Source organism: Dendrobates tinctorius, unplaced genomic scaffold, assembly GCF_039654945.1.
Source record: "Dendrobates tinctorius isolate UK_male_01 unplaced genomic scaffold, ASM3965494v1 ptg000205l, whole genome shotgun sequence".
In the NCBI taxonomy this organism is placed as follows: Eukaryota; Metazoa; Chordata; class Amphibia; order Anura; family Dendrobatidae; genus Dendrobates; species Dendrobates tinctorius.
In genome coordinates, this window is record NW_027361872.1 from 4216367 (window position 1) to 4238394 (window position 22028).

Genomic DNA, 22028 nt, shown 5'->3' on the forward strand with positions numbered 1-22028 from the left:
TAGCCATTACAGAGTGATCTATTTCTGGTGTTTATTTCTGTTAATGTTGATGATTATGGTTTACAACCAATGAAATCCCAAAAGTCATTATCTCAGTAAATTAGAATACTTTATAACACCAGCTTGAAAAAAATGATTTTACAATCCGAAATGTTGGGCTACTGAAATGTATATTCAGTAAATGCACTCGATACTTGGTAGGGGCTCCTTTGGCATCAATTACTGCATCAGTGTGGCGTGGCATGGAGGCGATCAGCCTGTGGCACTGCTGAGGGGTTATGGAAGCCCAGGTTGCTTTGAATAGCAGCCTTCAGCTCATCTGCATTTTGGGGTCTGGTGTCTCATCTTCCTGGATCAGGGAAATGCTGTAGATATAGTATATCTTGACTTCAGAAAAGCATTTGAAAAAGTATCTCGCACAATCCTTATTGAAAAAATGGCTAATTATGGAATGGACAAGGCAACTGTTAGGTGGATTCATAACTGGCTTAGTGATCGGACCCAAAGAGTGGTCGTAAATGGCTGCACATCCAGTTGGAAGAATGTCTCAAGTGGGGTACCACAGGGCTCTGTCCTGGGCCTGTATTGTTCAACATCTTTATCAACGATTTAGATGAAGGAATTGAGGGTAAACTGATTAAATTTGCTGATGACGCAAAGCTAGGAGGGATAGCTAATACTAGAGAAGAGAGAGAGAGGATTCAAAAAGATATAAATAAACTGGAGAAGTGGGCAGCAACTAACAGAATGGTTTTTAACAGGGAAAAATGCAAAGTACTACATCTGGGCAATAAAAATGAAAAAAGCACATACAGAATGGGAGGAATAGGGCTAAGCAACAGCACATGTTAAAAATACTTGGGTATACTAATAGATCACAGACTGAATATGAGTCAACAGTGTGATGCAGCAGCAAAAAAGGCAAATGCAATTCTAGGATGTATTAACAGAAGCATACAGTCTAGATCACGTGAAGTCATTATTTCCCTCTACTCCTCTTTGGTCAGACCTCATCTGGAATATTGTGTCCAGTTTTGGGCACCACATTTTAAAAAAGACATCAACAAACTGGAGCAAGTTCCGAAAAGAGCGACCAGAATGGTGACCGGTCTGCAAAGCCTGTCTTATGAGGAAAGATTGCAGGATTTGGGAATCTTTAGCTTGCAGAAGAGAAGACTGAGAGGAGACTTAATAGCTGTCTACAAATATCTAAAGGGCTGTCACATTGTAGAAGGATCATCTTTATTCTCATTTGCACCAGGAAAGACTAGAAGCAATGGGATGAAACTGAATGGGAGGAGACACAGATATTAGAATAAACTTTTTGACAGTTAGTGGATCAATAAGTGGAACAGGCTGCCACGAGAGGTGGTGAGTTCTCCTTCAATAGAAGTCTTCAAACAGAGGCTGGACAGACATCTGACTGGGATGATTTAGCGAATCCTGCTTTGAGCAGGGGGTTGGACCAGATGGCCCAGGAGGTCCCTTCCAACTCTACGATTCTATGATTCCTCTTGACAATACCCTATAGATTCTCTATGGGGATAAGGTCAGGCGAGTTTGCTGCCAATCAAGCACAGTGATACTGTTGTTTTTACACCAGGCATTGGGACTTTTGGCAATGTGGACAGGTGCCAAGTCCTGCTGGAGAATGACATTTCCATCTCCAAAAAGCTTGTCGGCAGAGCGAAGTATGAAGTGCTGTAAAATTTTGTGGTAGATGGCTGCGCTGACTTTAGTCTTGATAAAACACAGTGGACCTACACCAGCAGATGACATGGCTCCCCAAACCATCACTGATTGTGGAAACTTCACACTAGACCTCAAGCAGCTTGAATTGTGGCCTCTCCACTCTTCCTCCAGACTCTGGGATCTTGATTTCCAAATGAAATGCAAAATTTACCTTCCTTGTGGAGTGTTTCAGTGACTGCCTTCTGGACATCTGTCAAGTCAGCAGTCTTCCCCATGATTGTGGAGCTACTGAAACAGACTAAGGGACCTTTTTAAACGCTTAGGAGCCTTTACAGGTGTTTTTGTTAGTTATTCTAATTTACTGAGATAATGACTTTTGGGTTTTCATTGGCTGTAAGCCATAATCATCAACATTAACAGAAATACACGTGAAATAGAATCACTCTGTAATGACGCTATATAATATATGCGTTTCACTTTTTGTATTGAAGAACTGAAATAAATTAACTTTTTGATGATATTCCAATTTTGTGAGAAGCGCCTGTAGATGAAGCTGTCACACTCTGGTCAGGAGGGCTTCCGGCCAGTCCCTGCATGGCGGTCCGATCTCTGGTCTGATTTAGACGGCTGTCTGACTGGTGCTTACCTTGCTGAATCCTCCCCATGATTGTCTGGGGCAGAGTCGGGAGGCCGCCATACCTACAAGATATTTGTCCTGCTGCAGTGGAAAACTTTGGACTTCACGGCAGTATTTCCAGACTGGATGTCAGACTAATGTCATTTTCCTGCTGTTTTTCGCTGTTTTCTCACTAAGTGAGAGTCATTCTTTGAGCAGTATTTCTTCCCTCCCTTTGTGACTGTGCCGTGGATAGTTTCACCATTAGTAATCACAGCCATTGTTGATCCGGTGCCAGCAAAGCGTCGTCGTTTGGTGGAGATGAGAACGTCATTGATTACTTCTCTGATCATTAAGGCTAGTTTCACACTTGCTTTTTTTTGCAGCGCGTTTTTCCCGCAAAAAAACGCATTGAAAAAACGCATACAAAAGCATACAACTGATGCGTTTTTTTCAAGCATTTTTATGAGCATGCATGAAAAAAACGCAGCGTTTTTATGCGTTTGTATGCGTTTTTAGTGCGTTTTTACCGCGTTTGCGGTTTTTTCCAACATTAGGTGGCCCCTCACACTAACCCAAACCATGACTTTACTAACCATAACCCTGACCCTAACCCTTAACCCTGACCCTAACCCTAACCCTGACCCTAACCCTTAACCAAACCATACTTAGCCCTAACCCAAACCCTAAACCCTAACTAACCCTAACCCTGACCTTAACCCTGACCCTAACCCTAACCCTGACCCTAACCCTGACCCTGACCCTAACCCTTAACCAAACCATACTTAACCCTAACCCAAACCCTAAACCCTAACTAACCCTGACCTTAACCCTAACCCTGACCCTAACCCTGACCCTAACCCTTAACCAAACCATACTTAACCCTAACCCAAACCCTAAACCCTAACTAACCCTAACCCTGACCTTAACCCTGACCCTAACCCTAAACCCTAACTAACCCTGACCCTAACCCTGAACCTAACCCTTAACCAAACCATACTTAACCATAACCCAAACCCTAAACCCTAACTAACCCTAACCCTGACCTTAACCCTAACCCAAACCCTAAACCCTAACTAACCCTAACCCTGAACCTAACCCTTAACCAAACCATACTTAACCATAACCCAAACCCTAACTAACCTTAACCCTGACCCTAACCCTGACCCTAACCCTTAACCAAACCATACTTAACCCTAACCCAAACCCTAACTAACCTTAACCCTGACCCTAACCCTGACCCTAACCCTTAACCAAACCATACTTAACCCTAACCCAAACCCTAAACCCTAACTAACCCTAACCCTGACCTTAACCCTAACCCTGACCCTAACCCTGACCCTAACCCTTAACCAAACCATACTTAACCCTAACCCAAACCCTAAACCCTAACTAACCCTAACCCTGACCTTAACCCTGACCCTAACCCTAAACCCTAACTAACCCTAACCCTGACCCTAACCCTGACCCTAACCCTTAACCAAACCATACTTAACCCTAACCCAAACCCTAAACCCTAACTAACCCTAACCCTGACCTTAACCCTAACCCAAACCCTAAACCCTAACTAACCCTAACCCTGACCCTAACCCTGAACCTAACCCTTAACCAAACCATACTTAACCATAACCCAAACCCTAACTAACCTTAACCCTGACCCTAACCCTGACCCTAACCCTTAACCAAACCATACTTAACCCTAACCCAAACCCTAACTAACCTTAACCCTAACCCTGACCCTAACCCTTAACCAAACCATACTTAACCCTAAGCCTGACCCTAACCCTTAACCAAACCATACTTAACCCTAACCCAAACCCTAACTAACCTTAACCCTAACCCTGACCCTAACCCTTAACCAAACCATACTTAACCCTAACCCAAACCCTAACTAACCTTAACCCTGACCCTAACCCTGACCCTAACCCTTAACCAAACCATACTTAACCCTAACCCAAACCCTAACTAACCTTAACCCTAACCCTGACCCTAACCCTTAACCAAACCATACTTAACCCTAACCCCAACCCTAGCCCTGACCCTAACCCTAACCCTAAACCCCCTTAACTAACCCTAACTCTAACCCAAACCCCTAAATTCCATGGTTAGCAAAAAAAACCGCATGTGCAAAAAAACGCATACATGAGCATGCCAGTGCGCACGTATGCGCATCCATAGGCTATAATGGCCATTTTTAGCGCAAAACGTGCGCATACGTGCGCATGCGCTTTTTTGCAGGGCCAAAAAATGCAACATGCTGCGTCTGGAAAATACAAACGCACACCCCAAAAAAACGCAGCGCATGAAAATCGCATACGTGCGCTTACCAGCGCGCAGGTATGCGCACCCATGTTAAATATAGGGGAAAAAACGCATGCGCACGTATGCATTTTTTTCCAGCGCAAAAAAACGCAAATGTGAAACCAGCCTAACACAGATGAAGCCGTCTTTTCACAGCATTATTACTCAGCTGGAAGAGAGAAATATTGAACACGGATCTCACATAAGTGAGTGATGATTGAGGCGCTTTCCTACATGACATTCGCTCCGGATCACATCCTCGCCAGAGAAATGCAGGCGGCCTATGGAAAGTGGGAGCGAGTGTACCAAATAATTGGAATGTTGTGGACCCCTTTGCACTTTTTTTTTTTTATTAATCATTTATTTTTTTTACATTCTTTGCTTTTATAAAGTGGACCCATAACCCGTATGTGGCTGCACTTTCTATGTAAGAAACTTTGTTCCTTAGGGTATAAGCTGTCTCTATAGGAGCCCAAGTGTTACCACAAAAGTCAGGGCCAAACTTCCATACTGTTTGATTCCAGCATGCCGAGCGGGGTCTCATGGCCCTCTCCTCCTTACAGGAGCCATAACTTTTTTTTTTTTTTCCATCGACAAGCCTTGTGATGGCTTCTACTCCGCAGGACGACTTGTAGTTGAGAGTGACATAATTCACTTAAAAACAGGAAAATAATTCCATGGGCAGAAACCTAAATCCCATAATTTAGTGTTTTTGGATTTGTGTTTACGTCATTCAATACGTGATGGAAATGACCTGGCAACATGATCAGTACGATTGCTGCGATATCAAACTAAGGCTATGTTCACACACTGCATTTTTGTAGGGTTTTTTTATTATGCAAATTAAAAACTGCTTTTTACAGTACCAGCAAAAGCTGACTGAGACTTCAGGAATCTCATGCACACGCTTGTTTTGTTTTTGTTCTTTACTGAATTGAAATATCGCAGCGTCAGCTCTTTTAGCATGTTCGCAGCAATTTATCACCCCCCCAAAAAAAAAGAAACAAACAAACAAAGCAATAAGAAAGCACAAACAAAAAAACACAAATAGGCACTTTTGCTGCGTTTTTGGTGAATTAAACACATACTATGGATATATGACACATAATCCGCACCAAAAAAAATTAGGAGCAAGAGCACTAAAGTGGAATTGGTTCTCCTTTACAAAGACCCAAACCAGCAGGACTGTTGTTGGATACAGATGCATGGAAGCATCTGGTGATGTAGTGGTCGGACACGACCATCGGCAGGGACTGCATCTGTTTCCTTGGATGCGGCAGTAGTACAAGGTATGTAAGGCGAGTGCAGCATATCGGGGTGCGTGATATTGGATAGATTGTGCTGTGTGCCCACAGAAATGTACTGCAGATCTTTCAAGTTCAACTGAATAGAGCTTCAGTACCTGACACATCCTACGGATAAGGATGGCGCTGTTTGAGAAAGAAGCAGACACTTTTTTTTTTTTTTGGTATTCTGGACAATTAATCTCATAATGGCAAATGTGTATTTTCAAAAGTTATCAATCTATTTTTATCTAGAAAATAGCCCGCTTCTCCTTGCTCACTGTGTTGACTCCATGCCTGATAAGTAGAGGCTCTTTGTAGCCAGACATTTTTGATCTCATGCTAATTCCGTCACCATGTAGAGAAGAATATTAGAAGTCTCCACTGATTTCCTCTTTGGTTCTTGCATCAGACCTGATCGCTTTATAGAAATGTCTTCTAAATAGCATTTCATATTTCCTCTGTGTATTATTGCCTTTCATCCTCTCCTCCCCGCTTCTTATCTGCTCTCGTTCCCTGCACGGCTCTATTCCTTGATGACCTTTATGTTGAAGAATACAGATTGCCATCAGCGCTGCTGCTCCAGTCTTGTGTTTTGGACATGAATAATGTAGTCTGCCATTTGTGCACTGTCAGGGAAGATGCATGGACATTTTAATAACAGCAAAGTCTAAAGAGGAATATAAAGCATTTTCTATTTTGTCTTTATCCGTTATAGATTATATTAATTGGAATATTTTGTTTGTGATGTTTTGGTTCTGATTTAAAGCAAATGTTCGGCTTTTGCTTTATACTATGTTGGGAATTTATGAATTAATATATATGTCCTCCTCATTTCTGATACCGCAATTATAATGTTTTACCTTCCTGTGCTCGATACTAATGGGAGATTAAAGAGGATCGGTCACTTGTCATAAATGTTTGTTTTTTTTGTTTTTACCTGGTATAAATGCCGCTGTTCTCCTGATTCCGGCATGGTCTTTCTTTTGTTCCTGAGCGTCTCCGTTCCTGAGATATGGCCTTCTCCTTCCCAGTATGTAAATGTATCCAAGTGGGTGTGGTCCTCAACTCCATTCACAAGGATCATGCCCAGTTGTTTAACAAGATAAAATTTATATGCAGGGATGAGGAGGCCATATCTCAGGAATGGAGAAGCTCCGGAACAAAAGAGAGACCACATCTGGTTCAGGAGAACAGCGGCTTTTATAGCAGGTAAAAAATTACTTATAGTAGGTGACAGGGCTTCTTTAGGGGCTAATTAATTATGGAGTTCAAGCTATATGGGTTCAAATCCCACCAAGGACAACATCTGCAAGGAGTTTGTATGTTCTACCCGTGTTTGCGTGGGTTTCCTCCGGGTCCTCCAGTTTCCTCCCACATTCCAAAGACATACTGATAGGGAATTAAGATTGTGAGCCCCATCGGTGACAGTGATGATAATTTGTGCAAAACTGTAAAGCGCTGCGGAATATGTTAGCGCTATATAAAAATAAAGATTATTTATTATTTATTTATTATATCCATACATAGTAAGCTTGCAAATGTTAGTTAAAGTCCTGTATAAATTTTAAAGTTGTTGTGCACTTCGAAAAAATGTAATTAAGGATTTTTTATTTTTTTTTTAAGATAAATATACTCCATTTTACATGGTTTTTTTTTAATACACAACGTGAGCAAAAGCTCCAAAAACGCGACAGACCAGGTCAACAAATTAGTGTAATAAATGTGGTGTAATAAAAGAATATATAAATTTATTGGTATATATAATAATTTAATACATACAGGGACACATAACAGAAAGAATGAGGAGACAGGGATACTGTCACATCCAAAACCAAATGGGTAACAACAAAGGGGGCTGGAATAAGACAGCCTAACTGGCAAATAATAATATAATCATAATATAATCATATAAAATGTGTAGACATAACAAAAATGGGGCGCACCAACTGTACCAATCACAAATATATAAATGAAGGTTTAGGTGCAGCAACAGTGGAATAATAAACATGAGAAGAGAAGAAAAAGAACCACTGCAAATAGCGCACACTGAACCAGTACAAAAACAATGTTTTATTGATGCAGCAATACAATTAAAAACATAATAAAAACATATGAAGCATCCCACAATATATAACAGTGAAGTATGGCATATCACACTTATAGATTATGCTGTAATAACCTGTATATCAACCATGTGGTCCAACCTCACTGCAATTAATCACAACAACCACCCCATAAACCTGCTCATGGAGACCAAGGGCCCTAATATTGCACAATCACTGCATGAAATAATTCCATGCATGTGTCCCTAAATATTCACTGGTTAGGGCACACAGGCCATAATAAGCCAACAGCAATATGGCCAATGCCCACAATCCAATATTCAATTGTACCACACAAAAATTACTCCAGAGCAACCAATAATAAGGTCGCAGTGAAAATACAGCTATAACCAAGTGGGTGCTACACCCAGGATCATACCCCACGCGTATCGCCACAACCCATGCGGCTTCATCAGGGGAGGTAAATCACATTTTTGGTGGTACACGTAATAAATTTACGTATTTTACATTCCCTTGACCCAGAGGAATCAGTGAATGTCGTACTTTGTTCGATGTTTGCACAAGCCACACAGTGGCCACAGGGGACGCATCCACGTCTGGGGGCAATGTGACTAAAAAAATGAGATTGAGGAGCTGGAGCATAGTGACTATGCACCAGTTGATCATGCAGATTCCTAGCTCTGCGGAAGGTAATAAGTGGTTGATTTGGTAGGATTTTAGAAAGAATCGGGTCGGCCAACAAAATCGGCCAGGATTTAGACAGGACCATACGTAATTCATCCGCCTGACTATGGAAGTTGGTTATAAACCTAATAGGTTGTGAAGTAGTAGCCTGATCGGAGTGTTTATATAGAAGCATATTTCTAGAATTAAATTTAGCCTTGTGGTAGGCCCTTTTTACTACCCGATGACTATACCCCGATCAAAAAGACGTGTTTTGAGTTCGTTTGCCCGTAATTCAAAGTCGTCATCTGTAGAGCAGATTCGCCTAAGGCGAAGAAATTGGCCAGTTGCTACTGCGCGAATCATATATGAGCAGGTTGAGAGGAATCAGCATGAAGCAACATATTAGTTGGTGTCGGCTTCCTAAAGATATCCGTTTGTATATTTCCTGATGGATCTCTCCTTAAGTTGACATCCAAAAATTCAATGTGGTCAGGATCGTATTTAACAGTAAGATGAATATTACGGTCATTGTCATTAAGCCTCAGAATAAATTGTTCAAGGGACAAGGCAGGGTAGTGCGGCATATAAAGAGATGATAGCAACTGCACAAATGTGCAGGGTATTCATATTATAAAGCGGTCACATAATAGACATGACATCAGAGAAATATATATAAATAGTACACATATAGACAACTCCCTATACGTCCAAGAATTGTTCATATGTAATAAATAAACATAAAGGATTTCAAAGGTATGTCATACACATATTAATAACTATATAACCAGTGTATTATGGAATAACGATACATTTAGTAACAATCCTTATAGATAGAAATCACATAATACACAATATAAATACAAAAATTATATAGAAGGTGTGTGTGTGTGTGTATATGTGTGTGTATATATATATATATAATGTGTGTGTGTGTATATATATATATATATATATATATTTTGACAATACAAATTATATACTCGAGGAATATACAAAATAATAAAAAATAATAAATCAGTTGAATAAGCATTTACAATGTATAAAAAGAAAAAAGGGTGATCCTGGTGATTCCCTGTTGCATGACGTCGATACCGCTCGCCACGGTGGGAGCTGGGATGGTGGATGCGTCACTTCCGGTCAGACGGCGCCGCCACTTCCGGTTTTACCGGTACATATACAGCGCTTGGTTTTCTTTCTGTCACGCCCCTGATGAAGGACTGACCCTCCGAAACGCGCGTCGGGGTGGGTGTCTGGACGTTGGTAGCCGCTGGCAGTTGTCCTCAGGTACATTGTATCTACTTGTTTTTCATCATGACGCCTATTGGTGGCCTTTTAGGTGCCTTGTATGAAGTGAGCACAGTGTATTGACTATTACATTTTATTGTGGATCCTCATGATGTCTACTCATTTTATACGATTATATTATGATTATATTATTATTTGCCAGTTAGGCTGTCTTATTCCAGCCCCCTTTGTTGTTACCCATGTGGTTTTGGATGTGACAGTATCCCTGTCTCCTCATTCTTTCTGTTATGTGTCCCTGTATGTATTAAATTATTATATATAACAATAAATTTACCGTATATATTCTTTTATTACACCACATTTATTACACTAATTTGTGGACCTGGTCTGTCACGTTTTTGGAGCTTTTGCTCACGTTGTGTCTTAGGTTGCGATAGGTCCACTTTTTTCCATATGTCTTAAATACTCTTTGAGCTATTAGGCTACACATTATTTATGATGACAATTTGTCATGAGCAAATTATTAATTTGTTTTTTTTAATATAGTTTTATTTCCAAAGATTCCTAGACCTGTGACATGGCAGTACAATTCCTGCCCTTCGCTTGACACAGAAGAAAGAAAATAAATAGTCCATGAATAAAACATTGGGTACTTGTTAAATATTGTTTTGATCAAACATGTAAAAGCCATCTATTGTGTGTCCAATAGTCAGGACCCGGTCCTGCTCGGCTCTTATTCACGTTTACTTAATTTGACTCATGGTAAGGTTTTAATAATGAAGGTTCGGACAATCCCGAGTTGGGTCACTTGACTTGGGTGGGATGGCTTTTATGTTTTGTTTTGTTTTTTTTAATTGTTTTGATTAAAAAAAAAAAAAAAAAAAGATAAAAAAGCAATGTTAACTAAGCACCCTGTGTTATTTTCATGCAGTATTGCTATTTATTATCTTACGGCAGGGTATGTGCTCATTTTGTTTTTTTTATCTTGAGTTTTGACTGCACCATGATAGCCTTTGAGAGCGGTGGTGTGAGGTCAGTAGAAGACCTGGCTCTGAATGTTATCAACCTAAAAACAATTCCGTGGCCAGCCGGATAATCCCCTCAGGCCAAAAGCTAGCACCAAACAAAAAACAATATTCTAAATCAAAAATTGTATAAGAACTCCTAATGACAGAAAAAATGTCTTAGTAGGTGGAAAATTATAGTGCCAGACAGGGAAAAAAAGCGTCTCAGGGCTATCATCCTGGTTTGACTCTAGACTTTAGCCCTGAGATCCTTTTTTTCTGTCTGGCACTATAATGTTCATCTGTTTATTATGCCATTATTTTTTAACTGCTAATTTCTATCTACCTCATCATAAACACCTTGTATATCTGTATAATATATGTGCAATAAAATTGAATATGTTTAAAAAATCCTCTCTGTACGGTGGTAATATTTCCACCTACTAAGACTAGGAGTTCTTATACAATTTGTGATTTAGAATATTGTTTTTTGTTTGGTGCTGGCTCTGAATGTTGTGCCTACACCTTCTGATTGTTTGTGTAGACAATGCTTGGTGGTGTGCGACGTCCATTTTCACTTGCAGTACATAATGGATCAATAGTTCCACCAGTGATGTGACTGTTTCTCCAAAGAGCCCAAGGAACCTTTCTCAACACAACAAAAGCAGGTCACGTGTTGCTCGTACTACTATGAGCAATCTGCGTGTCCTGAATGTGCCATCATGGCCTGCATTGTCTCTGGACTTGCCTCCCATTGGGCACATCTGGGAATTAAATTTTTTTTGCAGTTGTAAAGGGAGCTGCCAGCAGCTGATCTTGATGATTTTCGCGTCCAGGTGCATTCAGCTGAACAGTGATTTCCTGACGTGGCCCTTGTACTCAAAACTGAATAAATCCAGATGTTTTGGAAATGTCGTTTCCATAATTGCACAATGTTGCCTTCTTTTTGTTTTTAATTTCAATGTTGAGGAGCGTGTATTAGGATTTTGGAAAGGATTTTGTCTCTCGTCACTATGGAAGAGTATCTGTTCTGGCTTAATAAGTGACAAATAACAAGCTCCAGGGTGACCATCAGCATTTAGGTTGGTGCTTTTTTTTTTATTTTTTTTTTATTTTTTATTTTTTTTAGCCCAGTAGCTTTCATGTGTAGTAGTATTATTAGTTTTATCTTTCTCTTTGAACCACATTTCATATTTCCCGTGTTAAGGATGCAGCCACATTTTTAGGGTTTTTTCTTTTTTCTCATAAAGATGACCCCTTCTTGAAGTAAATCTGGATCAGTGATCCCCAGGCGATCGAATGCAGGGGGAGTGTAGCATCAGCTGTTGGCCAGTCTATGTAATACAAGGATGTGGGGTCTGCCAGAGAAGGGGGTACCGGTACTTGGTAGATCTGGCCGATGAAGCAGTGTCCTCTCCCCTGCACACAAGTTCGCCATAACAGGGACGCTGTTAACGAGGCGGCCCCTTTACTCTTACTGAATGCCGTACAATAGACCTTCTATAAAAACATATATTTATTTTCTCTGTAGGATGAATTAATTACGACAAAGAGAAGTTACGAGGATCAGCTGAGCATGATGAGCGATCACCTCTGCGTTATGAACGAAACGTTATCAAAGCAACGGGAAGAGATCGACACCTTAAAGATGGCGAGTAAGGTAAGCGAGAGCGGAGACGCCAGAAAGAAGTGCTCGCCGTGATCTGATTCTAGTGTCCGCACTGTGACGTACATCTTCATCATGGAGATTTCATGGATCCTGCCACTAGATCCGCAGCCGGATTGGAGATGACTCTGGTCCGGGGCTTAAAAATGTATCTATCCTCCCGAATAATGGAGTAAAATGTGATCAAAGCATACCTCAACATATCACCAATAGAAATGTCCTCTTATACCCAAAAGCACAATCTTGCAATAGAAAAAAAAGTTTCTTTCGCCATACTGAGAGACCTACAGGTGTTGATTATTTTTTTTTTTTTCATTACTAGGGGAAAATTGTAAAAAAAAATTGAAATGAATTTCACCCCCTTCCCCTTACAGACAGAATATTAAAAGAAAATATGGCCGACTGCAGCCATCACTAGGAGGAACATGCTGCCTATGGGATTTTTACTAATAACACCTGTACATTTTTTATTTTCCACATAGTCGTATGACGGCTGCGATTGTCTGATCGCTTATATTATAAACTTCAATGCCACAGTATTGCAGAATAAATAGTAAATCTCACAGTCCTCTATGAATGTAAGCCACAGTCTTTACAGGAGTACCATCATGGCAGGCCCGGTGGCTACTATGGCATCCCAATATGCACCCCGGCCTTCATGTCACTTGGCTTGTTATACTGTGCACTCCCCCGTTCACACACTTTAAATGCTGTTGTCAGAGATTAACATTGGCATTTAAGGGGTATATTGCACATGCTGTTATAGGCAGATGATGGCTGTGTAACGCAGCCATCGTTTCCTGGGAAAGATGCAACCGGAGCTCCTGCACCAGAGATGGTGACCTGACATTTGAAAGTACTAATACATCCAATGTCAGGAAGGGGTTAAACTGAATATTAACTCCTTCCAGTCACTGTAATTATTTCTTTCCCATCTTCAATGAGCCATACTATTTTTTTTTTCCTTTGCTGTAATCATATAACGGTTGGGTTTTTTTCGTACATGACAAGTGGTACTATTGAATGCCACCATTTCATTTACCATATAATGCACTAAAGGAGGTAACTCTGATCACTGCAGCTACCGGCGGGCGCCGATGGGTTAATGCAGCCGGTAGATGCCACGTATGGAGCAGACTTTGCTTCTGAGCCCACTTCATGCACACTCCGGACGTGTCCTGTACAAATGCTTCGTCTGTGGATGCGGTTTAAACTATTTGCTTTAGGCTGCCCCTAATGGTGACTACACACAGAATTGTATCTTTTAAAGCTTACCTGTCCTTTAACATACAGCCTGTAGAAAATCAAAGTTCTGCTGCCTTCATCTCCCACAAGAAGATAAAACTGCTCTTAGTGTGTAGACCAGACTAATATGTCCAGGAACTGCCCAGATTATCCTGTTTGTTTTTTTTTTTTTTTTTTACTTGCCATGCGCTCATTTTCAGTGGGTTGTTCCTGTTTATCAGCATTCTGCCAGCACTATATGTACATGAACTTGCTTTCCCTCACTTTCTATCATGTATAGTTTCTGTATGTTTGATGCTGTGCAATGGCTTGCCTGCTCTGAACTGAAAGCTCCTCTTTCCTCTCTGTAATGTGACAGATGGCTGATCAGTAACAGAGAGATGAAGACCAGTTCTTTCCCCAGCGCGGCGGGCCCTCTCTTCCCCCAGCGCGGCGGGCCCTCTCTTCCCCCAGCGCGGCGGGCCCTTCCTTTCCCCCAGCTCGGCGGGCCCTCTCTTCCCCCAGCGCGGCGGGCCCTCTCTTCCCCCAGCGCGGCGGGCCTTCATGCTATGAACAGATTACACTTGACAACAGGCAGTGGACAGCAAGTTAAACAGATAGGGGGGACATCTAGTGGCTGGAACTTTGGAGTGATGTTTTGGGGCAGTTAGACAACATTACAATTAAAGTGATTTGCAGATTGTCATTTTGTCTATGAAATGTGATCAGGTTGCCTGGAAGTTCAGTGGCCGTGTAAGTATGGTTTTGCAGTAGATTTGGGGCTCTGTCTCATAAAAGTAAAACACTGGCCAGTAGAAAGATAAAATGGAAAAAGCGGGGAAAAAATGCCAGATCACCGCAGTTGAGTCTCTGGTCCTTTTGGAGCATGGAATGAACGTCGCTGCCACTGACTATGATGATCAGAGTGTAGCAGAATAAAATCCAGCTCAATGGTATCAAACTTTCAAGTTTATTTGTATATGACTACAACCTCTTAACAGACATCATTAGTCCACGGGTAAAGAACATCAGCATCATTACAAAATACCACTGATTGTCTTACCACTGTCTCTAACATCATGTCCTCCCTCTACCTAAAACTGCATCTGTCAATAACTGAACTCCTCATGTTTCCTCCCTTTACTAACCTACCTATGCCCGACATTGCCATTTCCGTGTGTGGTTCTGCCATTACTTCCCAGCAACATGCCCACTGTCTTGGTGTCATCTTTGGTTTAGATTTTTCCTTCGCGCCCCACATCCGATCACTCACCCACTTCTGTCACCTGCTCCTCAAAAACATCTCTAGAATGCAACCTTTTCAACATAAACTCTTACTGTCGCTCTTACTCATTCTCATCTGGACTATTGCTCATCTGTCTTAAATGCAGCAGCCAGGATCATATTCCTCGCCAGTCACTACACCAATGCCTCTACCCTGTGCCAGCCATTGCACTAGTTGCCCATCCGATACAGTTCAACATAAACTTATCTCTCTCATCCACAAGTGGTTCAGCAGCACCCTACATCTCCTCCCTCATCTCAGTCTACCACCCTACCCATGCCCTCCGTTCTGCTTAGGACCTAAGACTAAAGGCCCCTTTACATTTAGCGATGCACCAGCGATCCCGACCACGATATGACCCGGTCAGGATCGGTGGTGCATCGCTAAATGGTCGCTAGTGAGCTGCCACACAGGCAGATCTCACAGCGATGCAGCAGCGATCTAGCGGTCGTTACTTACCTTTCAGACGCGGCGATCCTGACGTCCTCCCGTCCGCGTCCACGCGTCGCTCATCGGCGCCAGCAGGAAGCGCCCGACGAAAAATGGAGCCGCGCGATCAGCGATGGACAGCGGGGGGAGCCGGTCGGAGGTAAGTATCACACATAGCGATATCGCTAGAGATATCACTGCTGCGTCACCAAATCGGTAACGCTTTAGCGATATCGCTGTGTAAAACCACCTTAACAGCCTCAATCTGAATGTCCCACACCCGTCTCCAAGACTTCTTGTATGCTGCCCCAATTCTTTGGACTGTACCACCCAGGATATTTAGATTAATCCCCAATATCCACAGATTTTTCTTCAAAATCATGACCCTCGTAGCATCAGTTCACACATCGTTCATAGTTCTCTGTGTCTGTACTGTACATATACTGGTTGGTGAGCGGTTCATGCAGCGTTATGTAAACACCCTATCTATTATATAAAGCTCAATGTGTGTGTGTGTGTGTGTGTGTGTGTGTGTGTGTCCGGGATTGGCATCCGTGCCGTCGCAGCTACAGCCACAAAATTTGGCACAGTCACACGTCTGGACCCCGAGAGCGTCCTAGGCTATGTTGTGAGGCAAAATTTTAACCCCGCGTGTTCCAATTCACCAAACAATTTTGCCACTATCTACATAATGGGGAAAAAGTGTGTGTATCAAGCCCCGCCCCTCATTATGATGTCATAATGGTTGCCATGGCGACGCTGATGTCATCATAGGTTGCAAGCCCCACCGCTCATTATGATGTCATAATGGTTGACTATGGGATGGAGGATGTGTGATGGGTATATGGGCACTGGACTATGGGATGGAGGATATGTATGATGGGTATATGGGCACGGGACTATGGGATGCAGGATATGTGTGGTGGGTATATGGGCATGGGACTATGGGATGAAGGATGTGTGATGGGTATATGGGCACGGGACTATGGGATGGAGGATGTGTGATGGGTATATGGGCACTCGACTATGAGATGGAGGATATGTATGATGGGTATATGGGCACGGGCCTATGGGATCGTGGATATGTATGATGGGTATATGGGCACGGGCCTATGGGATCGTGGATATGTATGATGGGTATATGGGCACGGGCCTATGGGATCGTGGATATGTATGATGGGTATATGGGCACAGGACTATGAGATGAAGGATGTGTGATGGGTATATGGACACTCGACTATGGGATGGGGAATATGTATGATGGGTATATGGGCACGGGACTATGGAATGGAGGATAATTAAAATATGTTATAACTATCCACAGTTAGTTACTATGCCCGGGCAACGCCGGGCTCTTCAGCTAGTTTATTATATTATGGCTGGACCGTACAATTCAACACACATTTTACCATTTACCTTTTGTGTCTCCCTTATTTATTATTTATTCATATAGCACCATTGATTCCATGGTGCTGTACATGAGAAGGGGTTACATACAAATTACAGATATTACTTACAGTAAACAAACTAACAATGACAGACTGATACAGAGGGGAGAGGACCCTGCCCTTTCGGGCTTACATGCTACAGGATGGTGGGGAAGGAGACAGTAGGTTGGGGGGGTTGCAGCATTTCCGGTGTTGGTTGAGGTGATATTACCGGTAGTTGTGAGAGAGAAGGAGGTAGCGGGGTCATTGCAGGCTGTGGGCTTTTTTGAAGAGGTGGGTTTTCAGGTTCCGTCTGAAGGATCCAAATGTGGTTGATAGTCGGACTTGTTGGGGCAAAGAATTCCAGAGAATAAGGGCAGTTCAGGAGAAGTCTTGGAGGCGGTTGGGTGAGGAGCGAATAAGTGTGGAGGAGAGAAGGAGGTCTTGGGAGGAGCGGAGATTACGTGAGGGAAGGTATCGGGAGATTAGTTCAGATTGTAAGCAGCAGGACCCCCCCTCTTGGTATCTGAGTTATGCTTATTCTGTTAGGTCTTTATTGTCTGCACAAGTCCCCTCTAATATTATAAAGTGCTGTGGAATATGTTGGCGCTATAGAAATAAAAATGATGACTACATCAACCTGTCTTTGGTGCACTCAGCACGTCTACTCCTGAGTAATGGAGCAGAGTGTACCAGGAACGCATTGATGTTCTTATCTATGGACTAATGATGTCTGTGAAGAGGTTGTAATCACATACAAATAAAGTTGAAGATTTTCCACCGTTGAGCTGAATTTCTTTTACTGCATTCTCGCTATAACGATAAGGTGTACCAGGAAATATAATTACCTATAATTAGTGTATATGTTGAAACTTAAATTAGGCATTCATGTGAAGTTAGTTCCATCAGTAACTACCATGTATGCTATGCGTTTTACTAGGGCAGTTCTCATTACTCACCAGACACGCCGCATAGTAGCTCTCTCATATTAAATTCATTCCAATTTTTATTTAATATACAGTAGATTTTTTTTTAAATAAAAAAAAAATAAAATACATTAAGCCAATCAGCACTGTGGCTCAGTGGTTAGCAATGTGGCTCAGTGGTTAGGACTGCAGCCTTGCAACGCTGAGATACTGGCTTCATTCCCATCAAGGACAACATCTGCAAGGAGTTTGTATGTTCTCCCTGTGTTTGCCTGGGTTTCCTCTGAGTTCTCTGGTTTCCCTACATACACCAAAGACATACTGATAGGGAATGTAGAGTGTGAGCCCCATCGGGGACCGTGATGATGGTGCATGTAAAGTGCTGCAGTATCTGCCGGCACTCTATAACTGATATATGTTTAGTTTATTAAAAAAAAGTTAAACTATTAGTATAATATGTAAGAAACCCTCCTGCACCAATTTTATTCCATTTCTTCCTTTCTTTGAGTGTAATGAGATCGACCTTAATAAATGCGGCGGGGGGGGGGGGGATGTCTGCGTAATGTACATTTCAATTTATTTTGTTGTTTGTTTGTTTTTTACTTTGCAACTGCAGGGAAATTCCAAGAAGAACAAAAATCGATAGTGGATGCAGATGAGGGCAGATAACGCTGCTGCTATAGCCGCCATGCAGAACGGGTCTGTGCTGGACGAAGAGTCCTGCCGTCACTTTATCCCTGTGATATATGTGAATCGAATCCCTCCTGTCTGCGAAAGGATCTCGCCAAACATGAAATGTGTCAACCATCCTGACAACCCCTGTGACCTGACTGGGAAGTTTGGAACATAATCCAGAAAGAATATTTCCAATCCATCGTTTTACCTCCTTTTTGAAAATTTTACAATTGCACTTTTTTTTGTTTGTTTTTTTTTTTAAACCAGATTTTATTTCGTTAAACTATACAGCTTTAATGTGTTTTTGTTTTGGGTTTATTTTTTGTACTTTTTTCAGGCTTTATTTCCAAAACACATGAACTGTCTGTAATTCTGTGTTCTGTTTTGTAAGAGACTTGTAATACTACATTATCTGCTCTGTGACCTCATAACAGAGACATAAAGGGAGAACTTTGTTCCATGCAAGGTCTGTTTACTTGTAAACAAATTATTAGAATTTGCCTCCAATTGTGAAACCTTAATGTCTGTACATTATTATTATTATTATTATTATTATTATTATTATTATTATTATTATTATTATTTATTTATATAGCACCATTGGTTCCATGGTGCTGTACATGAGAAGGGGTTACATACAAATTACAGATATCACTTACAGTAAACAAACTTACAATGACAGACTGATACAGAGGGGAGAGGACCCTGCCCTTTCGGGCTTACATGCCACAGGATGGTGGGGAAGGAGACAGTAGGTTGGTGGGTTGCAGCAGTTCCGGTGTTGGTTGAGGTGATATCTCCAGTAGTGGTTAGGAGATAGCGGGGTCATTGCAGGCTGTAGGCTTTCTTGAAGAGGTGGGTTTTCAGGTTCCATCTGAAGGATCCAAATGTGGTTGATAGTCGGACATGTTGGGGCAAAGAATTCCAGAGGATAGGGGCTATTGGGGAGAAGTCTTGGAGGCAGTTGGGTGAGGAGCGAATAAGTGTGGAGGTGAGAAGGAGGTCTTGGGAGGACCGGAGATTACGTGAGGGAAGGTATCGGGAGATTAGTTCAGAGACATATGGGGGAGACAGGTTACAGATGGCCTTGTAGGTCAGTATTAGTAAATTGAACTGGATACGCTGAGGGAATGGGAGCCAGTGCAGAGATTTGCGGAGGAGTAGCGAGGAGAAAGATGAATTAGTCATGCAGCAGAGTTACGGATGGACTGGAGAGGTGCAAGGGTGTTAGCAGGAAGACCACAGAAAAGGATGTTGCAGTAGTCGAGGTGGGAAATGATGGCATACACAAGCATTTTAGTAGTTTGAGGGTTGAGGAAAGGACGGATTCTGGAAATATTTTTGAGCTGGAGGCGACAGGAGGTAGAAAGAGCTTGGATGTGCGGTTTGAAGGACAGGACAGAGTCAAAGGTTACTCCGAGGCAGCGGATTTCCGGTACTGGGGAAAACGTGATGTCATTAATTGTTATAGATAAGTCGGGTAAGGAAGATCTGTGAGATGGAGGAAAGATGATTTCAGATTGGTCCATATTGAGCTTGAGGAAGTGAGTGGAGAGAGGAGGAGGTTATGGCTGATAGACACTCTGGGCTTCTGCACAGCAGAGAGGTGACGTCTGGGCCAGAGGGGTAGATCTGAGTGTCATCAGCATAAAGGTGGTACTGGAATCCGTGGGACTTTGAGTTGCTACAGACCAAGTGTATAGATTGAGAAGAGTAGGGTCCTAAAACAGAGCCTTGCGGGACTCCAACAGAGAGAGGGTGGGATGAGGAGGTAGAGTGGGAGATGCTGAATGTGCGGTTGGAAAGTTGAGGAGATCAAGGATAGGGCAAGGTCTTTGATGCCAAAGGAGGAGAGTATCTGTAGTAGGAGGCAGTGGTCAACTGTGTTGAATGCAGAGGACAGGTCTAGAAGCAGAAGCATAGAGTATTGTCCGTTTGATTTGGCTGTAAGTAGGTCGTTTGTAATTTTGGTCAGGGCTGTCTCAGTGGAGTGATGGGGACGGAAACCAGATTGTAGATTGTCAAAGAGCAAGTTAGATGAGAGGTGGGAGAAAAGTTCAGCGTGGACGTGCTGCTCCAGGAGTTTGGAAGCGAATAGGACCAGCAATATCGGGCGATAACTGGACATATCGGTTGGGTCGAGGGTCGACTTTTTAAGGATAGGCGTGATTGTGGCATGTTTGAAAGCAGAAGGGAAGGTACCGGACATTAGTGATAGGTTGAAGAGGTGGGTTATAGATGGGATAAGTGTGGTGGTGAGGTTGGGGAGGAGATGGGATGGCGTCGAGTGCACAGGTTGTGAGGTGCGATTTGGAGAAGAGACAATTAAGCTCCCCTTCAGTGATGTTGGAGAGGGAGGTTATGGGGTTTTGGCATTGGTCTGGTATACAAAGGGGTTGTGGTGGTTGAATGATGAAGACTTGCCTTGTTTGGTCAATCTTATTTTTGAAGTGTGTGGCAAAGTCCTCGGCAGAGATGAGGGAGGTTGGAGGGGGCAGTGGTGGGCAGAGGAGGGAGTTTAAAAGTTTTGAATAACTGTTTGGGGATGTAAGAAAGGGAAGGTACGAGGGTTGTAAAGTAGGCCTGTTTAGGAGAGGTGAGGGCAGATTTGAAAGCGAGTGTTGCCTGTTTGAATGCGGTGAAGTCGTCTTGCGAATTTGTTTTCTTCCAACGCCTCTCTGTAATCGTGGACACTTGCCGTAGCTTTTTAGTGGTGTTATTGTGTCAGGGTTGTCTGTTGATACGTCGCATTCTGCCATGAACGAGAGGTGCGACCGTGTCAAGTGCTGATGCGAGAGTGGCACTGTAGAAAGCAGTAGCACTGTCTGTGTCGTGGAGTGAAGATATGGAGGACAGTGGTAGAATAGAGTCAGAGAGCTCTGTCAGAGAGTGTCTGTGTGTGAGGTTTCTGCGGGGATGCTCAAGTTGCTGGACATGGGTGCCAGGTGAGGAGAAGAACAAAGGAGTTATTTCAGCTCACCTCTACTGTTTCTTCACGAAAGTTATACAATCCGAGCACGGATCAGTCTCTGCAAACATGAAAATTATTCCAAAAAAAGAAATCCAGCCCAAGGAATAAAAATTACACGTTTTATTTCCAAAATCGATAAAATCATTAGTAGAATAAGGGCTGCTATGTACAGATGGGTATACCCACTGGGGGGGAATAACCTTGGACTGTACATAGCAGCCCTTTTTGTACTAATGAGTTTATCGATTTTGGAAATAAAACGTGTAATTTTCATTCCTTTGGGCTGGACTTGTTCTTTGCCTGGAGAGGAGAACAGGGATGAGAAAGTGAGTAGATGGTGGCCGGATAGAGGGAGGGGGGAGGTGAAGTTAGAAAGAGAGCAGAGGCGGGTGAAGACCAGGTCTAATGTATGTCCGTCTGTGTGGGTGGCTGAGGAGGACCACTGAGTAAGTCCAAAGGATGAAGTAAGGGACAGGAGTTTGGAGGCTGCTGACTGAAGGGTATCAGTGGGGATGTTGAAGTCACCCATGATGGTAGTGGGGATGTCAGCTG

At 42.5% G+C, this 22028-nt stretch overlaps 1 protein-coding gene across 2 annotated transcripts in view; it reads left to right on the forward strand.

Annotated features, from left to right (window-relative positions):
• Window positions 1–18965, forward strand: part of PPP1R21 (protein phosphatase 1 regulatory subunit 21) — a 107394-nt gene extending 88429 nt beyond the window's left edge. For both annotated transcript variants that reach the window (XM_073554020.1, XM_073554021.1), the window contains 2 exons: window positions 12405–12533; window positions 18447–18965. In XM_073554020.1, coding sequence (XP_073410121.1) covers window positions 12405–12533; window positions 18447–18476 — 159 coding nt within the window. In that variant the 3' untranslated portion in view covers window positions 18477–18965. The remainder of the gene's footprint in view (window positions 1–12404; window positions 12534–18446) is intronic.
• Window positions 18966–22028: the final 3063 nt, after the last annotated feature.